Genomic DNA, 16,076 nt, shown 5'->3' on the forward strand with positions numbered 1-16,076 from the left:
CCTGCCAGAAGTCTGCGATGGTATGGGACAGCGGTCCCTGTGTAGCTATGTAGGCTGGCATCCGAGGGTCGTGCTCAACCTGGGGCAGAGAAGATACATCATGAGTCAGAATGGGAAATGCCACTGTGGAGAGGCTTGGTCAAAGAGAGTGGGCCAGGGTCTGGGGAGAGCTGAGCACCACCCACCCCCATGTCCATGCTGGGATACTAGACCCCACAACTCCAGGACCTTGGGTGGGGTGGGAGGTGAGCACAGGGGAATGGAGTGTATAGGGACAAGATAAAGCTGGGCAGAGGTGGGGGCTGAAGTCATGGCCACTCACGATTGGGCTGGCATTGATGTAATCACTCCGAGAAGGGCTGCTCTCCACCTTCAGCTTGATGCGGGCATGGTCATCTGTACAGACCCCATATCCCACCACAGATGGCCCTCCAGTCATTGGAGTCCGAGCACCTCTGCCACTTGGCCTGTGCCAGGAACCCAGCCACTTCCCCCAAGCCTTCCCCCAGAGCTCCCAGCAGAGAGTGTGCCGGGCCAGGTCGGCCAGCAGGGCTTACTCACAGGGCAGGAAGTCAGGATGGCGGTTCTTCTTGATGTTGCCCTCCCCCTGTGCAGTGGCACAGGTGTTTGGCTCTGCTTGGTAGGCACACAGGGCCTGCCACTCCTTGGCCAGGCGGTCCCGGTTCCGCAGGTGGTCCTCCATGTATGCCTGCAGGGCCACCACAGCTGGCTCTGGCCATACTGCCAGTCCTGCCTCTCCCACCCTCCTGTCTGTCCCCTCACCCTCTGGGCCCAGGCCTTGTCCTGACCAGAATCATGTGTCCCGTGGAGATGTCCATGTTGGCTTGGGCAGGCTCCTCGCACCAGGACGGCGTGCTGCTGTGGGAGCTGGGGCTGGCCTGGGCTGCGTCACTGAACTGGGAGGACACACTGCTCACCCGCGAAGGCTCTGGTGGACCCTCTGCTCGGTTGAACAGGGACTTTGTGGCCATATGCTGGCGGCACAGGTCCTGCAGAGGAAGGATCAGGCTGGGTCTGAGGGTCCCCTGAAGCCTTTCAACAGGGCCCTGGGTTCAAGTTTTGGGGCCTCTAGGCTCATCCTCCATTGATTTTAAATGAAACCCATTTCCTCTGGGGTAGCATCTTCTGTCGTGGCCCTCATCCTTTTCAGGATTGCTCTGCTTGGGTGGTGCTTATGACAACCCCATATGTCACAGAGTGGAATCCCAGGACCCCAGAATCATAGCATTGGAAAGATCCTAGGGAACCATCTGCTCCCAATTCCCATCCATTCAAAAATTCCACCCAGCACCCCTAGTGAGGGCTTCTCCACCCTCTGCCTGGACATTCCCAGGGACCTCCATTCCCAAGGGGCTCACTCACTATTCAATTTCCACCCTCACTCCATGCAAGACCCAGACTCCCAAGCCCCTTGCATTTCTTCTCCTCAACAAGTTTCTGAGGCTGCACACCTGGTACTCAAACGTAGTGTCACCGTGGGCCCCCTCGGGCCCCAGGGCTGCCAGGCGCTCCTTGTCCCGCTGCCGCACATGCTGCCGCACACACAGAGCCACTGCCAGAGCTACCAGTAGCCCAGCCACACCCGCCAGGGCCACCAGAGTAAGCAGCACTGAGCGCATGGGAGAGGTGCTGTGGGCTGGTCGGGGAAGGACTGCAGCTGCCTCCTCCCTCTGTGGGAACAAGGTTAGAATCAAGGGGAGCAGTGGCAGGGGGAGACTTAGGAGCGGCTCCTCTCCCCGGTCCCATGGCATGCTCCCCGCTAGGGCATCTCCCAAGGCAAATCTGAGAGGGTAAGGGTATGGCAGTACAGGCAGAAGGGCTCAGACCCTCCTTCTCAATATCTTCCAGACCAACTCCACCACGCTACAGAGCCAGAGATTTAGTGGGTGACCCCCATCAGGAGTGTTTTATTTGTTTTTGGTTTTGTTTTTTTATAAAGATGGCCGGTAAGGAGATCTTAACCCTTAACTTGCTGTTGTCAACACCACGCTCTCCCAATTGAGCTAACCGGCCATCCCCTATATAGGGATCCGAACCCGTGGCCTTGGTGTTATCAGTACCACACTCTCCCAAGTGAGCCACGGGCCGGCCCTCATCAGGAGTGTTTGCATTTAAAAATGGATACAGAGAAGTGGAGAGAAAACCCAAGGAATTGAATCAGTGTTGGGTGCAGAATAGAAACATATTTTGAGTACAATGTCCTTTCTGTGTAAGGTTTTTCTTGGGATTTAGAGACCGCTCCACAAGGCTAAGAGAATCTCAGCTGCTTCTTACAGAAGGCTGGCGCTGCAGGGAGGAGGAGCCACCGGGGCCATCTGGTGGTCGGAAAGAGAACTGCATGGGGAGGGGCTGTTTCGTTGAAGGCGGGCAGCAAGACAAAGGAGGGGTTTTGTTTGCCTGTTTGTTTTGGGGTTTTTTTGGCAGTTGGCTGATACGGGGATCCAAACCCTCGACCGTGGTGTTATCGGTACCATGATCTAGCCAGCCGAGCTAACTGGCCAGCCCCAAATATGAGGTTTTTTTTTTTTTTTTTTTTTTTTAAAGATGACTGGTAAGGGGATCTTAACCCTTGACTTGGTGTTGTCAGCACCACACTCAGCCAGTGAGCGAACCGGCCATCCGTATATGGGATCCGAACCCGGGGCCTTGGTGTTATCAGCACCGCACTCTCCCGAGTGAGCCACGGGCCGGCCCCAAATATGAGGTTTTATATTCGAATATGAGGTTTCAAATAGAATTTCGTTCCAGTTTTCCGTCAAGTTTGCCTCCATCTCTTGTGGGCAACATTGGGCCCTCTGGGTTTTGACCGATTTTCCGGTTAGTGCATACCTGTCCCACTCCTGTCTGCAAGATCTGGAGCCCTGTCTGTGCTTCCAGTTCGGACTTCACCAGACCTGCAGGGAGGATGCAAGTCAGGCTCTATCCAGCCCCATGTGGTCTCCATCCCATGTCATGCTATGCCAGGTGGCTGCCAGGGCTGATGGGTTTGGGAATATTTCAAGGGGGCATCCACCACAGGCCTGAATATATCCTGGGCTGGGGCTGGAGCCAACCCTGGGGTTGGGGTTGGGGCAGGATTTACCAGCTTGCTGGGTCACATCACCCAAAGAGAGGTTCTGCTCATTGTGCCGGATGCGGAAGGTGAGGGCTGGTCCCACCACACTGTCAAACAGGAGCAATGTTACTGCCCCACCCACCCCAGATTCTAAAAGAGAGGCCAGCTCTGGCCCTCTCCCCATCAGAGGACTGGGCTGGAGCAGATCAGGGATGCCCTACAGTGGCATCTGAAGCCAGGAGGATACTGGATGGGACCAGCAGCAGGGCTAGGTGTGGCTGTACCTTCAACACAGCTGGGAACATCTCTGACCCCAGAACTTGTTTCCCCTTTCTCCTGGAGCCTGTCCAGCCCCCTCATTGCTTAAGCTGCCTTCTGGATCCCTGCCACCACCCCAGCAAGATACCAGCCCCACCTGATGTTGATGAAACTGCCTGAGGACATGTGCACATGTTCAGCCAGGATCTCCAGCAGCTTCACTCCTGCAGCCAGGCTCAGGGGCCTGGGGATGGGGGACAGGTGGAGGAAGGAAAGTGGGAATGCTCTTAGTCACTTCCTTGAAACAGGCCACTTCCAGGGGTACAGAGCAGCCCACCACCTCCCTGTCTCCTTCACACCCCGATTTCTGCTCTCTGCTTTCTGCAAGGCAGGCCCGCCCAACCCCCAGGTGACTGGAAGGCTTCCCCAGGCTGGAGCCCTTACTTCTGGTCAGTGATGATATAGCCATACTCTTCTGCTGATGGCTGAACTGAGAGCTGTCCTGCCACTGTGGGCTGGCTCTGGGCCAGTGGACTTTTCTTCTCCAGCAGGACAGTCGTGGCAGGGGGGCTGGCAGCTTTGGGGAGCTCAGAGGAGCCAGGGCTCAGCACCTGCTGGACTTTACTGGAGGCGGGGCTGGCAGTGGGGTGTTCAGGCAGGGAGGGTGTGGGGGGTGGAGGCTCTGCTGTGTCTCCGCCCTGCACTTGCTCCTCCATTGTCTGTTTAGAAGAGAGGATGGAGGTGTGGCCTCTGGACAGTGGAGGGGCTGGAGGAAGGAGATCCTCACCCTGGACTCTGAGCTCTTTGCAGTGGTGCGTTGGACTTGTTTAGCTTTCTCCTTCCAGGGCCTAATGCGGTGCTTGGCACAGAGAGGGCACCCAGAAAATGTGAGCCAAGAGGATCAATGAAAGAATGAAGGATTGAATGAGTGGAATATGGTCTGTGATAATCCAGAGGATGGGGCTGGAATGGGAAGAACCTCTGGAGCAAGAGAAGCTGGGGTGTGGGTTGAAGATGAACAAACAGGCAATGGTATTTAAATTTTTGTTTAGCCACAAAAGTCTTAGAAGTTCGACATGTGAAACAGAAGCAGAGCTCCTCCGGCTACAGGGGGTGAGAGCCTGCCTGCTGGCAACTTCCCTCTTGCCCTAGGACTCCTCAGAGCATGGACTAAAATGGCTGCAGTGAAAAGAGCAGTGAATCAAGAATTCTGGCTTCCAGTCCCAGCTCTGCCATCAACTTAGGCTATGATTTGTTGTCTCTGGGCCTTAGTTTCTTTAGAATTAGGGATTGGGGAATACAGATTCTGGGTTCTGAATCCAAGATTTAGGTTTCGGCAAGGGGGTGTGTGCTGACATTGGGCATGTGTGGGTCAGGGGGTGCTGGGAACTCACTTTCTTGATATCAGCTCCAACATTTACAGCTCCTCCTGTAGAGACAGGAAAACCAAGAGTCTGGGAAAAGGGCCAAGGCCAAGGTCCACACAAAACAGGTGGGAGAAAGGGCCAGAGACCCTAAGCCTGGAACACCTGCTTTGGCCTTTCTTCTGTCAGTGATCACAACCCTGTCACTGGTCTCATCCTAAGCATGGCCTCATTTCTCTTGGCTTCCTCCTTATAATTCATTGTTATCGGCACCGCACTCTCCCAAGTGAGCCACAGGCCGGCCCTATAATTCATTGTTTTATCAACTCCTTGCTCTGTCACTGGCCACACCTCTCAATGCTATTCTTTGTTCAGTCCTCCCTCCCTCCATCACTTATTGGCTTCTCCCAGCCCTGGCCAATTCCCTCCTTAGGTCATCATTATCATCCACCCACCCTTCTCGATGCCTCCTCATCCCTGCTCACACCTTCTGTTGGCTTCTCTTTCCATTACTTTCATCTCTGGTCTTTCCCCAGTCTAATTCCTCAGCTCACCACCCTTGCTCCTTGCTCTTTGCTGACAATGACCCTGTGTCTCAAAAGAACTCTCTTCCCTTGACTCTGACTCTTCCCCTCCCAGCTGCTCAGGGTGGCCTTGAGAGGTGGGGCAAGCAGCCTCCATGGAGCTGGGAGTTGCTGGTCTCTCTGCGTGGACACTCACCCAGATTTCTTCCTGCTCCCTTGGGCAGTGGCTGTAGCAGGGTCAAGAGGGTGGAGAGCTGCTCAGGGGTCAGCTGCCGCAGCTCCACCCCATAACCAGCCAGCACAGCAGCCACTTTCTGCAGAGTCACGTCTGCTGAGAGCCAGACACAGAGCTTAGGGCTGATGGCAGGGTGAACTTGTGGGGTGCAGATGGGTGGGGTGGGGAGGGAGGGGACTACACATTTAAGTGCTTCTTCCTAAACCCGAGGACACTGATGCCCTCCCCTTCCCAGCCCCTGTCCACACTTTGGGGGAAAGACCTTCCTGGGGCCAACATCAAATTTCAGGTCCATCAAGGACATCCTGACTCTCCATCTGCAGAATAGTCATGTCAGCTCTGCTCCCCACTGTGTCCCCACTGCCTACCTAGTGCCTGGCATAGATCAGCTTGTCAGTAGACATGAGTGACTTTAAGGACAAGGTAACAAATGCATGAATAGTCAGGAAGAAGCCCCAATAGTTTCCCCAAAGGAGCCTCCACAGGCAGGGAGGCGGATACTGAAGACTGTTACCTGGTTGCACTGCTGGGGAAGCAGGCTTCTCCCTGCGACCCCCTTGTCCTTCCTCCTCATAGCCCTCTGAAGAGTCCTCTGCTCTGCTGCTGTCCCCTTGCTCGGGCAGCCGTGGAGCCCTGGCCCTGCTGAGCATTGGCAACTCCTGGGCTAGGTAAAGCAGCTCTGAGTCCTGGAAAAGCTGAGCAGGTGAAGGCCCTGGAAGGTTCCCATAGGGGTGGCTAGGATGGGCCCCAAACATGCCCTTGGAGGCAGTTCTGCTGAAGAGGGCAGGGGCTTCAACCTTGGTCAGGGGGACAACGCTGACCATCCCTGGGGAGCTCTCTGAGCCCTGGGAGCCATCACGAGAGCCAAACTGTGGGAAACCAGAGATCTGGGTAAGAGCAGAAGTCAGGGCTGGGGGATTGGGGTTGGGGTGGGGCCAGAGTCGAGGGCTCACCTGGTGGAACAGGTAGGGCTGCAGTAAGGCAGGTTCATAACTCAGGGCAGGGTGGGGAGGCTGTGGGGGCAGTAGCAGATGCTCCAAGAGAGAGGGCAGCAGCTCAGCTTGCAGAGAGGACAGGGGGGAGCCTGCCCCAGCTCCACCCCCACCTACTGGAGGTCGAGGAAGCCGGTGCTGGGCAGCAGGGGTGGAACCAGTGGGGATGCCCTGTAAAAGCAGCTCCCCAGTGGGACTTGGTCTCCTGGGCAGCAAGCCAGATCTGGGGAGGAAAGCGAAATGCGTGTGTGTGTGTGTGTGTGTGTGTGTGTGTGTGTGTGTGTGTGTGTGTGTTTTGGCTGTTTGGGGCATGGGCTTAGGAACCTACAAGGCAGAGATAGTGGTCATACACACTCAGCAATTTAGAGGAGGCCTGACCTCTTAAGAAATAAAGTAGCCTTAGGAGAGGAGAGATGGGTTAGGTGGGCATGGGGATGGGCCAGAGGGCCAAGCCTGGGGCAGAGGTATCTGCCTCCCTGGTGAGGATGCCTGGACCTTTGAGACACAGTTGCAGAGACTAGAGAAGCACAAGGCTGAGGATGGAGAAGGGGAGGACAGGAGCAGGGGAAGGCAGCTGGGAAGCTCTCCAGATGGATAATGGCTGCAGCTTGCCCAGCTGCCCTAGTGTGCCATGTCCCCACATCTGGCTCTCCAAATGCATGTTCAAACATACAGGACTGTCTCCCACCCCCACCCCAGCCACTAAGTCTTCTTCATCCCAGTGTCACCATCTGAGCTCCATGGAGCTCACTTACTTACCTCTGCTTTGCAGGGTCTGAATGTGCATTGAGAGGCCCTAACCACAAAAAAATGATGGTACATCCTGCCATATGTAATTCCACGTAGTAATAAAACTGAACATGAAGCAACTTCAGTCCAACAAAATTCTAATTTGTCTCTGATGACTACTTTGATGCTTCTTTTAAAATATCCAGTGTCAACATTTTTCAAAACATTTTTCAAATGCCCCTATTTTTCTCCAACCCCAAGGATGAGCTCAGCTCCTGCTAGCTGTGTGAGCATGTCTGAGAGCAACCATTCCTGAATCTCTTTAACCTGTGCCCCAGCCTGCTGACCTTGGTGCCCACTTCTTTCTCCCTTCCTTCCATCCATCAGGAAGACCACAGACACACCAGCCTCACCATGTCGAGAAAGGCTGCCTACCTGTCCCTTGGACGGGGATCTGGGGGGCGGAGCCTGGGGATGCGCTCCATCTCCTGGGAGATCACATACTGGGTGAGGTCATCGTGCCAGGACAATCCTGTCAGGGGGAAGGATAGGGTGAGTTTGGCTCAAGAGTTGACGGGCCCAGTAACAGGAGCCATGGAGATCAGAAGTGCACCCCCTATCCTGCAGTGCATTGGGTTTGTCACAGCAGAAGGGCAGTGTAGGAGGTCCGGAGACCTGGTGGGTGATCCGAGTTGTCCGCCTCTCACTCTCAGGTACAGCTTTTGGAGTTAGTCTGCCTGGGTTTGAATCCTGCCTCTGACACTGACCAATTGTGTGACCTTGGGCAAGTTACTACATCTCTCCATGCCTCAATCTCTCATCTGTAAAATAGGGATTTATACCTCCTAAGATTGTTGTGATAATTAAAATAACACATATCAAATGGTTAGAATAGTTATTGTCACTTAATGAACTTTCAACAAATGCTATTATTATCATAATTATTATTACTATTATTATTATTATTCTTTTTGTTGATCCTGAACCTCAGGGTTTTTTATTTGTAAAGTGGGATAATACATATTTCATGGGGCTGTTGTGAAGATCAACTGTGAAAGTGCTTAGAAAACACTAAAGCACTGTACACATGTTTTAAACACCTATAGCGTTCTCACCGTTGTTGTTGTCATTGTCAGCATTATCACCATCATCATTATCATCATCATTTTATACTGAGGCAGATGCCCCGTTTGACCCTTTCCCCTCATGAAACTGCTCTCAGGAAAGGTCGGTTACCTATTCTAATGGAATCATCTCCCACTCTCCACCCCCATTTTTTCTTCCCTGCTTCTGGAATTATAATCTGTGCTGCTCATATTCTGAAATCTACCAACATCCATACCTGCCTTCTTGCCCATAAACATCAGATAAGTTATCTGTGTTCCTATTTAAAGCCATATTTCCTCCACTTCAGCACTAGATGTCATCCCCTCTCTTCTACTCAAGTACATTCTCCCTGCAGTTCTCCCTTATTTCCTACATCATCACTTTCCCTGTTCTCCACTGAATAATTCCCATCAGCATAAAAACATGATGCAATTTCTTTCATCTTAAAAAAATACTACTTGACCCCATATTCCCCTCCAGCTATTATTACCCCCTTTCTTTGCTTTTCTTTGCAGCAAGACTTCTTGAAAGAGTTACCTATACTGGCTGTATCCAATTCCTTTCCTTCCATTTCCTCTTAATCCACTCTATTCAGGATTTTTTCCCCAACTATCCTACCAATGCTGCTGTCATCGAGGTCACCAGTGACTTCTCCTTGTCTAAATCCAGTGGTCACTTCTCAGATTTCATTTTACTTAATCCAGCATCATCATTTGACACTGTTGATTGATCACGTCCTCCTCCTTGATACATTTTCACTTGGCTTCTAGAACACTGAACACTTGCATTTTCTGCTACCTCACTGGCTTCCTTTTCTCAGTCTTTTGTTGGTTTCTCTCTCTTCTCCTAGTTCTCTTGATATTAGAATTCTCTAGGGCTTGATTCTTGGTCCTCTTCTTCATATACATGTAGTCCACTGGTTATCTCATTGACCTCATGGGTTTAATTACCATCTATATGCCAAAGAATTTCAAATTTCTCTCAATTCCAGACTGCTTTCTCTCTAAAAATCCAATCTCATATACTTAACTTTTCGCTGTACTTGAACAGACATCTTAAACTCAATGTATTTAAAACTGAACACCCCCTTCAAGTTTATCCTTCTGCAATTTTCCCCACCATAGTTAATGACATCTCTATGGATCCAGATGTTCAGGCAGTAAAACCTGGGTAAAAGTCATCCTTGACTCTCTTTACAGCTATATCCAATATTTCATGAAATCATGCTGACTACCTTAAAATTATATGCAGAATTCCATCACTCTTTGCTACTTTCCTGCAACCAGCCTGGTCCAATCTACACTCATCACTTACCTGGGTTATTGTTATTAGCTTCTAATAGTTTCCCTGTGTAGTGGATTGAATTATGTTCCCCCAAAACTCCCTGGAGCTTGAAATGTGTCCCCCCAAGTTCTATGTGTTAGAAACTTAGCCCCCACTGTGACTATTAAGAGGGTGGGAAATCCTATTATGGTAAATGAAAGGTGGAGCCTTGAAGAGGTGATTGGATTATAGGACCATGCAGTAGTGAATGGATTAAAAATGATGGTCAGGGCGTGGTTCTGAGGGCTTTAAAAGGAGAGAGTGTCTCTCTTGCTCGCTCTGTTCTCTCTGCTTCCACCATCTTGCAATGTGAGACCTCTGGTTCATGGTTGCCACCACCAGATGGACTTTGGACTTCCCAGCCTCAGAAACTGTAAGCCATAATTTTCATTTTCTTTATAAATCACCCAGTCTCAGGTATTCTGTTATAGCAACACAATACGGACTAATACAGAAAATTGATACCAAGGAGTGGGGTGTTGCTAACAACAAATACTTGAAAATGTGAAAGCGGCTTTGGAACTGGGTGTTGAGGAGAGGCTGGAGGAATTTGGAGGAATAGGCTAGAAAAATCCTAGATGGTAGTGAGAATTTAGAAGACAAGAAGGCCAGAGAAAGTTTTAGAGATTGGTTAAATGGTGGTGAGCAGAATGCTGATAGACATATGGACTGTAAAGGCCATTCTAAGGAAGTCTCAGATAGAAATAAGGAGTTTTTTGGAAACTGGGGCAAAGATCAACCATGCTATGAATTGGTAAGGAACTCAGCTGCATTGTGTCCATGCTCTAGGACTTTGTGGAAGTTGGAACTTAGGAGTTGTGAATCAGAGTATCTGGCAGAAGAAATTTCTAAGCAGCAAAGCATTAAGGAAGCCACATGGCTACTTGCAATAGCCTATGCTGAGTTATGGCAGCAAAGGCACGACATAAAGCCAGAATTTAAAAGGGAAGCAGAGCGTAAAAATTTAGAAAATTTGCAGCCTAGGGCCAGCCCGTGGCTCACTTGGGAGAGTGTGGTGCTGATAACACCAAGTCAAGGGTTAAGATCCCCTTACCACGCATTTTTTTTTTTAAAAGAGAAAAGAAAAAAGAAAATTTGCAGTCTGGCCATGTGGTAGAGAAGCAGAGAGCATGCAAAGGTGCAACCCAGCGACTATTAGCTAAAAAGATTAGTGCAAAGAAAAGGGATTATCAAGAGAAGAGGGAAAAGGGCCCTGAAGGCACTGGAGAAGCCTCTGGGGCCAATCCTTCCATCTCAGGCCCAAAGACGTATAGAGGCAGAATGGTCTTGGGGAACAGGCCTGAGGCACCCTCCACAGACTCACTTCTCAGGACCACCTTGGGAAGCTGCTTCCCACACTAGCACCCCAGCTGCTTTGGCTGCTCCAGCCATGGCTAAATTGGTCCGAGGTGTGGCTGGGCCCACCACTTTGGAAGATACAAGCCAGAAGACTTGGCAGCATCCATGTGGTGTTAAGACTTCAGGCTCACAGAAGGCCAGAACAGTGGAGGCTTGGGAGCCTTTGCCCTGATTTCAAAGGATGTATGGAAAAGTCTGGGGGCCCAGGAAGAGATCTGTTGCGGGGGCGGAGTCACCGCAGACAGCCTTCACCAGAGCAATGCTGAGCAGAAATGTGGGGTCAGAGTTGCAGTAGAGAAACCCCATCAGTGCCGTGCCTAGTGAAGCCATGAGAGCAGGACTGCTATGGTGACCCCAGACCTGTGGAGCTACCAGAGTGGAACACCAGCCTGGGAGAGGTAAAGTGTGGCCTGAGAGCCGAACTGCCCAAGGACTTGGGGACCCAACCCCCACACCAGTGTCCAGAGGAGGTCGAACATGGAGTCAAGGTACATGATTTGCCAACTTTGAGATTTAAAGTCTGCCCTGCTGGGTTTCGGACTTGTTTGGGGCTTGTTACCCCTTTCTTTTGGCCTATTTCTCCCTTTTGGAATGGGAATATGTACCCTATGATTGTCCCACCATTTTATCTTGGAAGTAGATAACACTGATTTCACAAATGGGACTTTGAACTTTGGACTTTTGAGTTGAAACAAGACTTTAGGGATGAAATGAATGTATTTACATGTGAAAAGGACATGGGTTTGGGGGGGGCAGGGGCAGAAGGTAGTAGATTGAATTATGTCCTCCCAAAACTCACTGGAGCTTGAACTGTGTCCCCCCCAGTTCTATGTATTAGAAACTTAGCCTCCACTGTGACTATTAAGAGGGTGGGAAATCCTATTATGGTAATTGAAAGGTGGAGCCTTGAAGAGGTGATTAGATTGTAGGACCATGCCATAGTGAATGGATTAAAAATGGTGGTCAGGGGCATGGTTCTGAGGGCTTTAAAAGGAGAGAGTGTCTCTCTTGCTCTCTCTGTTCTCTCTGCTTCTACCATCTTGCAATATGAGACTTCTGTTCACTGTTGCCATCACCAGATGGACTTTGGACTTCCCAGCCTCAGAAACTGTAAGCAATAAATTTCATTTTCTTTGTAAATCACCCAGTCTCAGGTATTATAGCAACACAAAACAGGCTAATACACCCTGCTTCAACCCTCGACTCCCTACATTCTATTCTCAACACAGCAGCTAGAGTTATGCTTTTAAAGTAGAGGTTAGATCATGCACCCCTATACTCAGAACCTTGTAATGGTTTCCTCTCTTACTCAGAGTAAGGCCAGTGTCCATACAGTCTCCCATAAGGCCCTACAATGATCTCCATCTCTTCCTTCACTACCTACCTGACTGCATCTTCTGCTCTTCCTCTCCATCACTCCTCTACAGTCACCTGGCTTCCATGGCTTTCCTCATACTTGTGCTCCTGCCTTAAGGCTTTTATCCTAGCTGTTGGGTCTGCGTAAAACATTCTTCCCCTGATAACCCTTTGGCAAACTCCCCCACCTCCTGAAAGTCTGTTCTAATTTCACAGTCTCAGTAGGTCTACCTTGACCACCCAATTTAATACTGAAGCTTCCTACCTCACCGTTTCTGATCCCTTTATCCTGCTGTAGTATTCCATGACACTTATCACCTTCTAACATACTATATACTTTTCTAATTTAGTGTATTCCCTCCTCTTCTCCCCCAAATGTAAACCCCAGTAGGCGTAGATATCTGTTTTATTCCTCGATACTTCCTAAACACCTAAAACTATGCCTGCCACATAATAAGTACTTGATAAACTCATTGAATGAGTGAATTGGATGAGTGGGGCATTCTCTAGCTGAGGGCCTCAGGATTCATGGCTCTGAAGCACTCAGACAGTAGCAGAAAGAGGGGCTGGTCCTAAAGAGATGGATACTGGCCTCTTACAGTGACTTCTAGAAGCCTCCTCTGGGCTCTTTCAAAGAGTCTAAATGTGAATATCCCATCTCTAGGGTTCCACCCTCACTCCCGTCTTATCTTCTTCTCCAGCAACATCTGGGAAAGTGAGGCTCCAGAAGTGGGTGTGATAGGAATGTTCCATGAAGAGAAATCCTTGAGTCAGGTGGCCCCTCAATTTCCCACCCATATCAAATCAAGTTTCAGTCTCTCTCCTCCAGTGCACCAGACCTCACCTTGGGACATGAGTTGTCGGAGAACACCTTGTAAGCGTTGGAGAACTGGGGAGGTGACTTGCAAAAGGGGCCGGGCCTGCCCCACTCCCACCTGGCACTGTCCAAACAAGCCATCTAAGAGCACAAAAATCGTGTCAGTAGGGGGCTTGAACAAGAGACCTTCCAAATGCAGGTTATAAGTGGACAGCACTCTCTCCATTTCCTCTCCTGGCTTCAGAGCTCTGCTCCTCCAGGCCAGTCCCACTTTTCCCCAAGCCCAGTAGCCCCCCTCCCTTCTGGGCCTCCTTTTCACCCATTTGTTTTTTATTGTATACCCCCATCTTGTGAGTCTTATGCCTGGGCCTCACTCACCCTGAATACAGACTTCGAGGTGAGAGCAGAGTCTGTGGTCAAACAGACAGCCTGTAGAAGGACAGGTGAGCAGAGGCTCAGACACCCACACACAGAAAGGTCAGATGGATGGACAGGCTGGGAGAGGGGGGAGCAGATGGGTTCAAGCTAAAGAAGGCTTTAAACGGGGAGGAGAGTAGAGAAGAGGCTTGGAATTCTGAAAAGAAGGAAGCATGGGGTCTGGCTTTGGAATTTAAGATCTGTGAGTCTGGATCCTTAAAAACCTCAGTTTGCTTAACAGTGATGGGGAGAAAAAGCCTTCCGGGTACACGGAGGGAGTGGTGGTGGAGGATTATACGCTTGTGTTCTCACACAATTGCTGTGGGGGAGGTTTTGGCCAAATTCTGGGGAAAAAGGAACTTTCCTTTCCAAATCTCCAAAAGCATCCTAACTACGATGGCCTGGAACTCAGAAGAGGTGGAAACCCTAGCACACCTCCCCGCTGTGGAGGAAAGGGGTAAGGGTGGGTGTCTTCAAGGCAGCTCTCCCCACATTGTCCCATGCCCATGGGCCTCCCTGGTGCTGTCCGCGGTGCTGAAACCCTGAGCCTGACCCGTCAAGGGCTCGCCTGGAGGTAGTTACGGGTGAGAAGGGGTGACAGGTCGAGCGGCCTCCACAAGACCTGATCCCTCGTTTCATCCTGCCAATCCACAGCGTCACAGGAAGTACCCAGCATTGGCCTCCAAGCCCGGGTGGGGAAAGAGGGCGCCACACGGCGAGGCTGCGCCCTTGCCCCCACGCGCCATCCTCCCACCTCCACCCCCGGTCCGTGAGTCAGCGCTGACTGTCTCTGTCCACACAGATGTGAGTCAGCACCGTGCCTGGCTGTGGGGAGGGGGCCAGGAGGGGACCCTCCCCTCTTCATCCGCTTCTGCCTCCTCCCCCAGCTTTCCCTCTCTTATAGATCAGATCGCAGCAATCGGCCTCTCAAGGCTTAAAGAGAAACCCTGGCTCCTCTCGGCCCAACCCTCCACTGGGAGCTGAGACCCCATGCCTGCGGCCGGTCTCCGGCTCCTACCGCCCGAGCTCCCCTTCTTCTCCGCCCCCTCTCTGCTCCACCCGCCCCCGCTCCCATTCTTTAGCGCCGGTCACCACCGCCTTGGCGCCTCAGTGAGACTTGCTTCTCCCACGGCCTCATAGCCTGTCTCTAAGTCCTTCTCCCCACATGCACCCCAGGCCTCCTCCCGAACCCTCGGTCTTCGCCTGAAGCCACTTCTCTTGGGTCCCGCTCCCGTATTGCCAGCCCCACCTCCAGACCTACGCCCCTTTCCTCCCACACGCCCCCATCTTCCTCATCTCATAATGCCTCCCCCACCCGACCCCACCCCACATACGTCTTCCACATATCCTACCTGAGCTTCCTACCTTTGTGACACTTCCCCCTAACCCTGCGCCCGGCCCCATATTCCCCCCCCCCAAGTTTCCTCCTGACCGTGGGCACTAATGGCGCTGCAGCCCCCCGGGCGGCTGCTCAGCAGCAGGAGGCCGAGGAGCAGCCGAAGACCCCCGGATCCCCCGGGGCCCCCAGGCCGCCGCGGGCGCCGCATCCTTCTTCCTTCCGGGCTCGGAGCGTTCGTTCCCCCGCCAGAGCCGCAGCGACGCCGGCGGGAGCCTGCCAGAGGGGCCCAGGCGGGGCCTGCCTCTCCCTCCCACCTCGGAGGCGGGGTCTGCACACTCGTCTCGCCGCAACTCGGCCAACCGCGGGCGAATGGTGACGGCATCTCCACCCCCGGCTCTTACGCTTATTTGCGTCACCCGTGGCGTAAGAGCCCTGTCCTAGCGGGGGACCTACTCAACCCAATCCTCCCCCACCAAATAGCGACTCTCTAGAATTCCCACCGGGCCCCACCCCTCTCCTCTATCTCCCAGTCCCAAGTTGGGTGGGGGCCAGGAAAGATACGTGGGTCGGGGTGTATAAACCCTAAGGTGAGGCGTGTAAAAGTGAATAGAATAGGTACTCTTATGCATCCTCATTAATGGCACTGGTGTCATCCTAAAGAGCAGGAATGGTTAGGCGTGCGTCCCTGGATTCCAGTTCTAACAGTGCCGCCTACTAGCGGTATAACCTCGGGGAAGTTGCTTAACCTGTCTGCAACCAAGTTTCCTGCTCTGTAAAGGTGATAGTGGTACCCACTTCACAAGGGGGTTGTGAGGATTATGTGAGTCAAGATCCTGTGGATCACTTAGAACAATGGCTGGATTTGCCCTTACTAAACACTCGATAAGAATTAGTTTTTTGTTTGTTTGTTTGTTTGTTTTTTTAAAGATGACTGGTAAGGAGGTCTTAAACCTTGACTTGGTGTCCTCAGCACCAGGCTCTCCCAGGTAAGCCACGGGCCGGCCCTGATAAGTATCAGTTTTTGTTATTAACTTTGACCCTCCCTTCTCTTGCCCTCTCCCACCATGAGCCTATCAACAATCTTAAGGTTTTTACCTGCAAAATATATCTCACATCAGTCCACCTCTCTCTGTCCTCACCACCTGATCTAAACCACTGTGCTCTTTCATCACGACTTTTG

General features: G+C 51.7%; 1 protein-coding gene across 2 annotated transcripts in view; it reads right to left on the bottom strand.

Moving 5' to 3' along the window:
- PTPRN (protein tyrosine phosphatase receptor type N) overlaps nucleotides 1-15,104 on the bottom strand; it is a 20,884-nt gene extending 5,780 nt beyond the window's left edge. The window contains exons 1-17 of one of the 2 annotated variants that reach the window (XM_063088695.1): nucleotides 14,990-15,104; nucleotides 13,519-13,569; nucleotides 13,168-13,281; nucleotides 7,614-7,710; nucleotides 6,411-6,672; nucleotides 5,972-6,326; nucleotides 5,419-5,550; nucleotides 4,729-4,763; nucleotides 3,779-4,053; nucleotides 3,492-3,578; nucleotides 3,104-3,183; nucleotides 2,851-2,915; nucleotides 1,473-1,691; nucleotides 810-1,010; nucleotides 562-709; nucleotides 323-396; nucleotides 2-79 (exon numbers count right to left, since the gene is read on the bottom strand). In XM_063088695.1, coding sequence (XP_062944765.1) covers nucleotides 2-79; nucleotides 323-396; nucleotides 562-709; nucleotides 810-1,010; nucleotides 1,473-1,691; nucleotides 2,851-2,915; nucleotides 3,104-3,183; nucleotides 3,492-3,578; nucleotides 3,779-4,053; nucleotides 4,729-4,763; nucleotides 5,419-5,550; nucleotides 5,972-6,326; nucleotides 6,411-6,672; nucleotides 7,614-7,710; nucleotides 13,168-13,281; nucleotides 13,519-13,569; nucleotides 14,990-15,104 — 2,388 coding nt within the window. The remainder of the gene's footprint in view (nucleotide 1; nucleotides 80-322; nucleotides 397-561; nucleotides 710-809; nucleotides 1,011-1,472; nucleotides 1,692-2,850; nucleotides 2,916-3,103; nucleotides 3,184-3,491; nucleotides 3,579-3,778; nucleotides 4,054-4,728; nucleotides 4,764-5,418; nucleotides 5,551-5,971; nucleotides 6,327-6,410; nucleotides 6,673-7,613; nucleotides 7,711-13,167; nucleotides 13,282-13,518; nucleotides 13,570-14,989) is intronic. The other variant, XM_063088704.1, reaches the window with a different exon arrangement.
- Between the last annotated feature and the right edge of the window lie 972 nt (nucleotides 15,105-16,076).

The sequence above is a fragment of the Cynocephalus volans genome, chromosome 1, assembly GCF_027409185.1.
Source record: "Cynocephalus volans isolate mCynVol1 chromosome 1, mCynVol1.pri, whole genome shotgun sequence".
Classification (NCBI taxonomy): domain Eukaryota; kingdom Metazoa; phylum Chordata; class Mammalia; order Dermoptera; family Cynocephalidae; genus Cynocephalus; species Cynocephalus volans.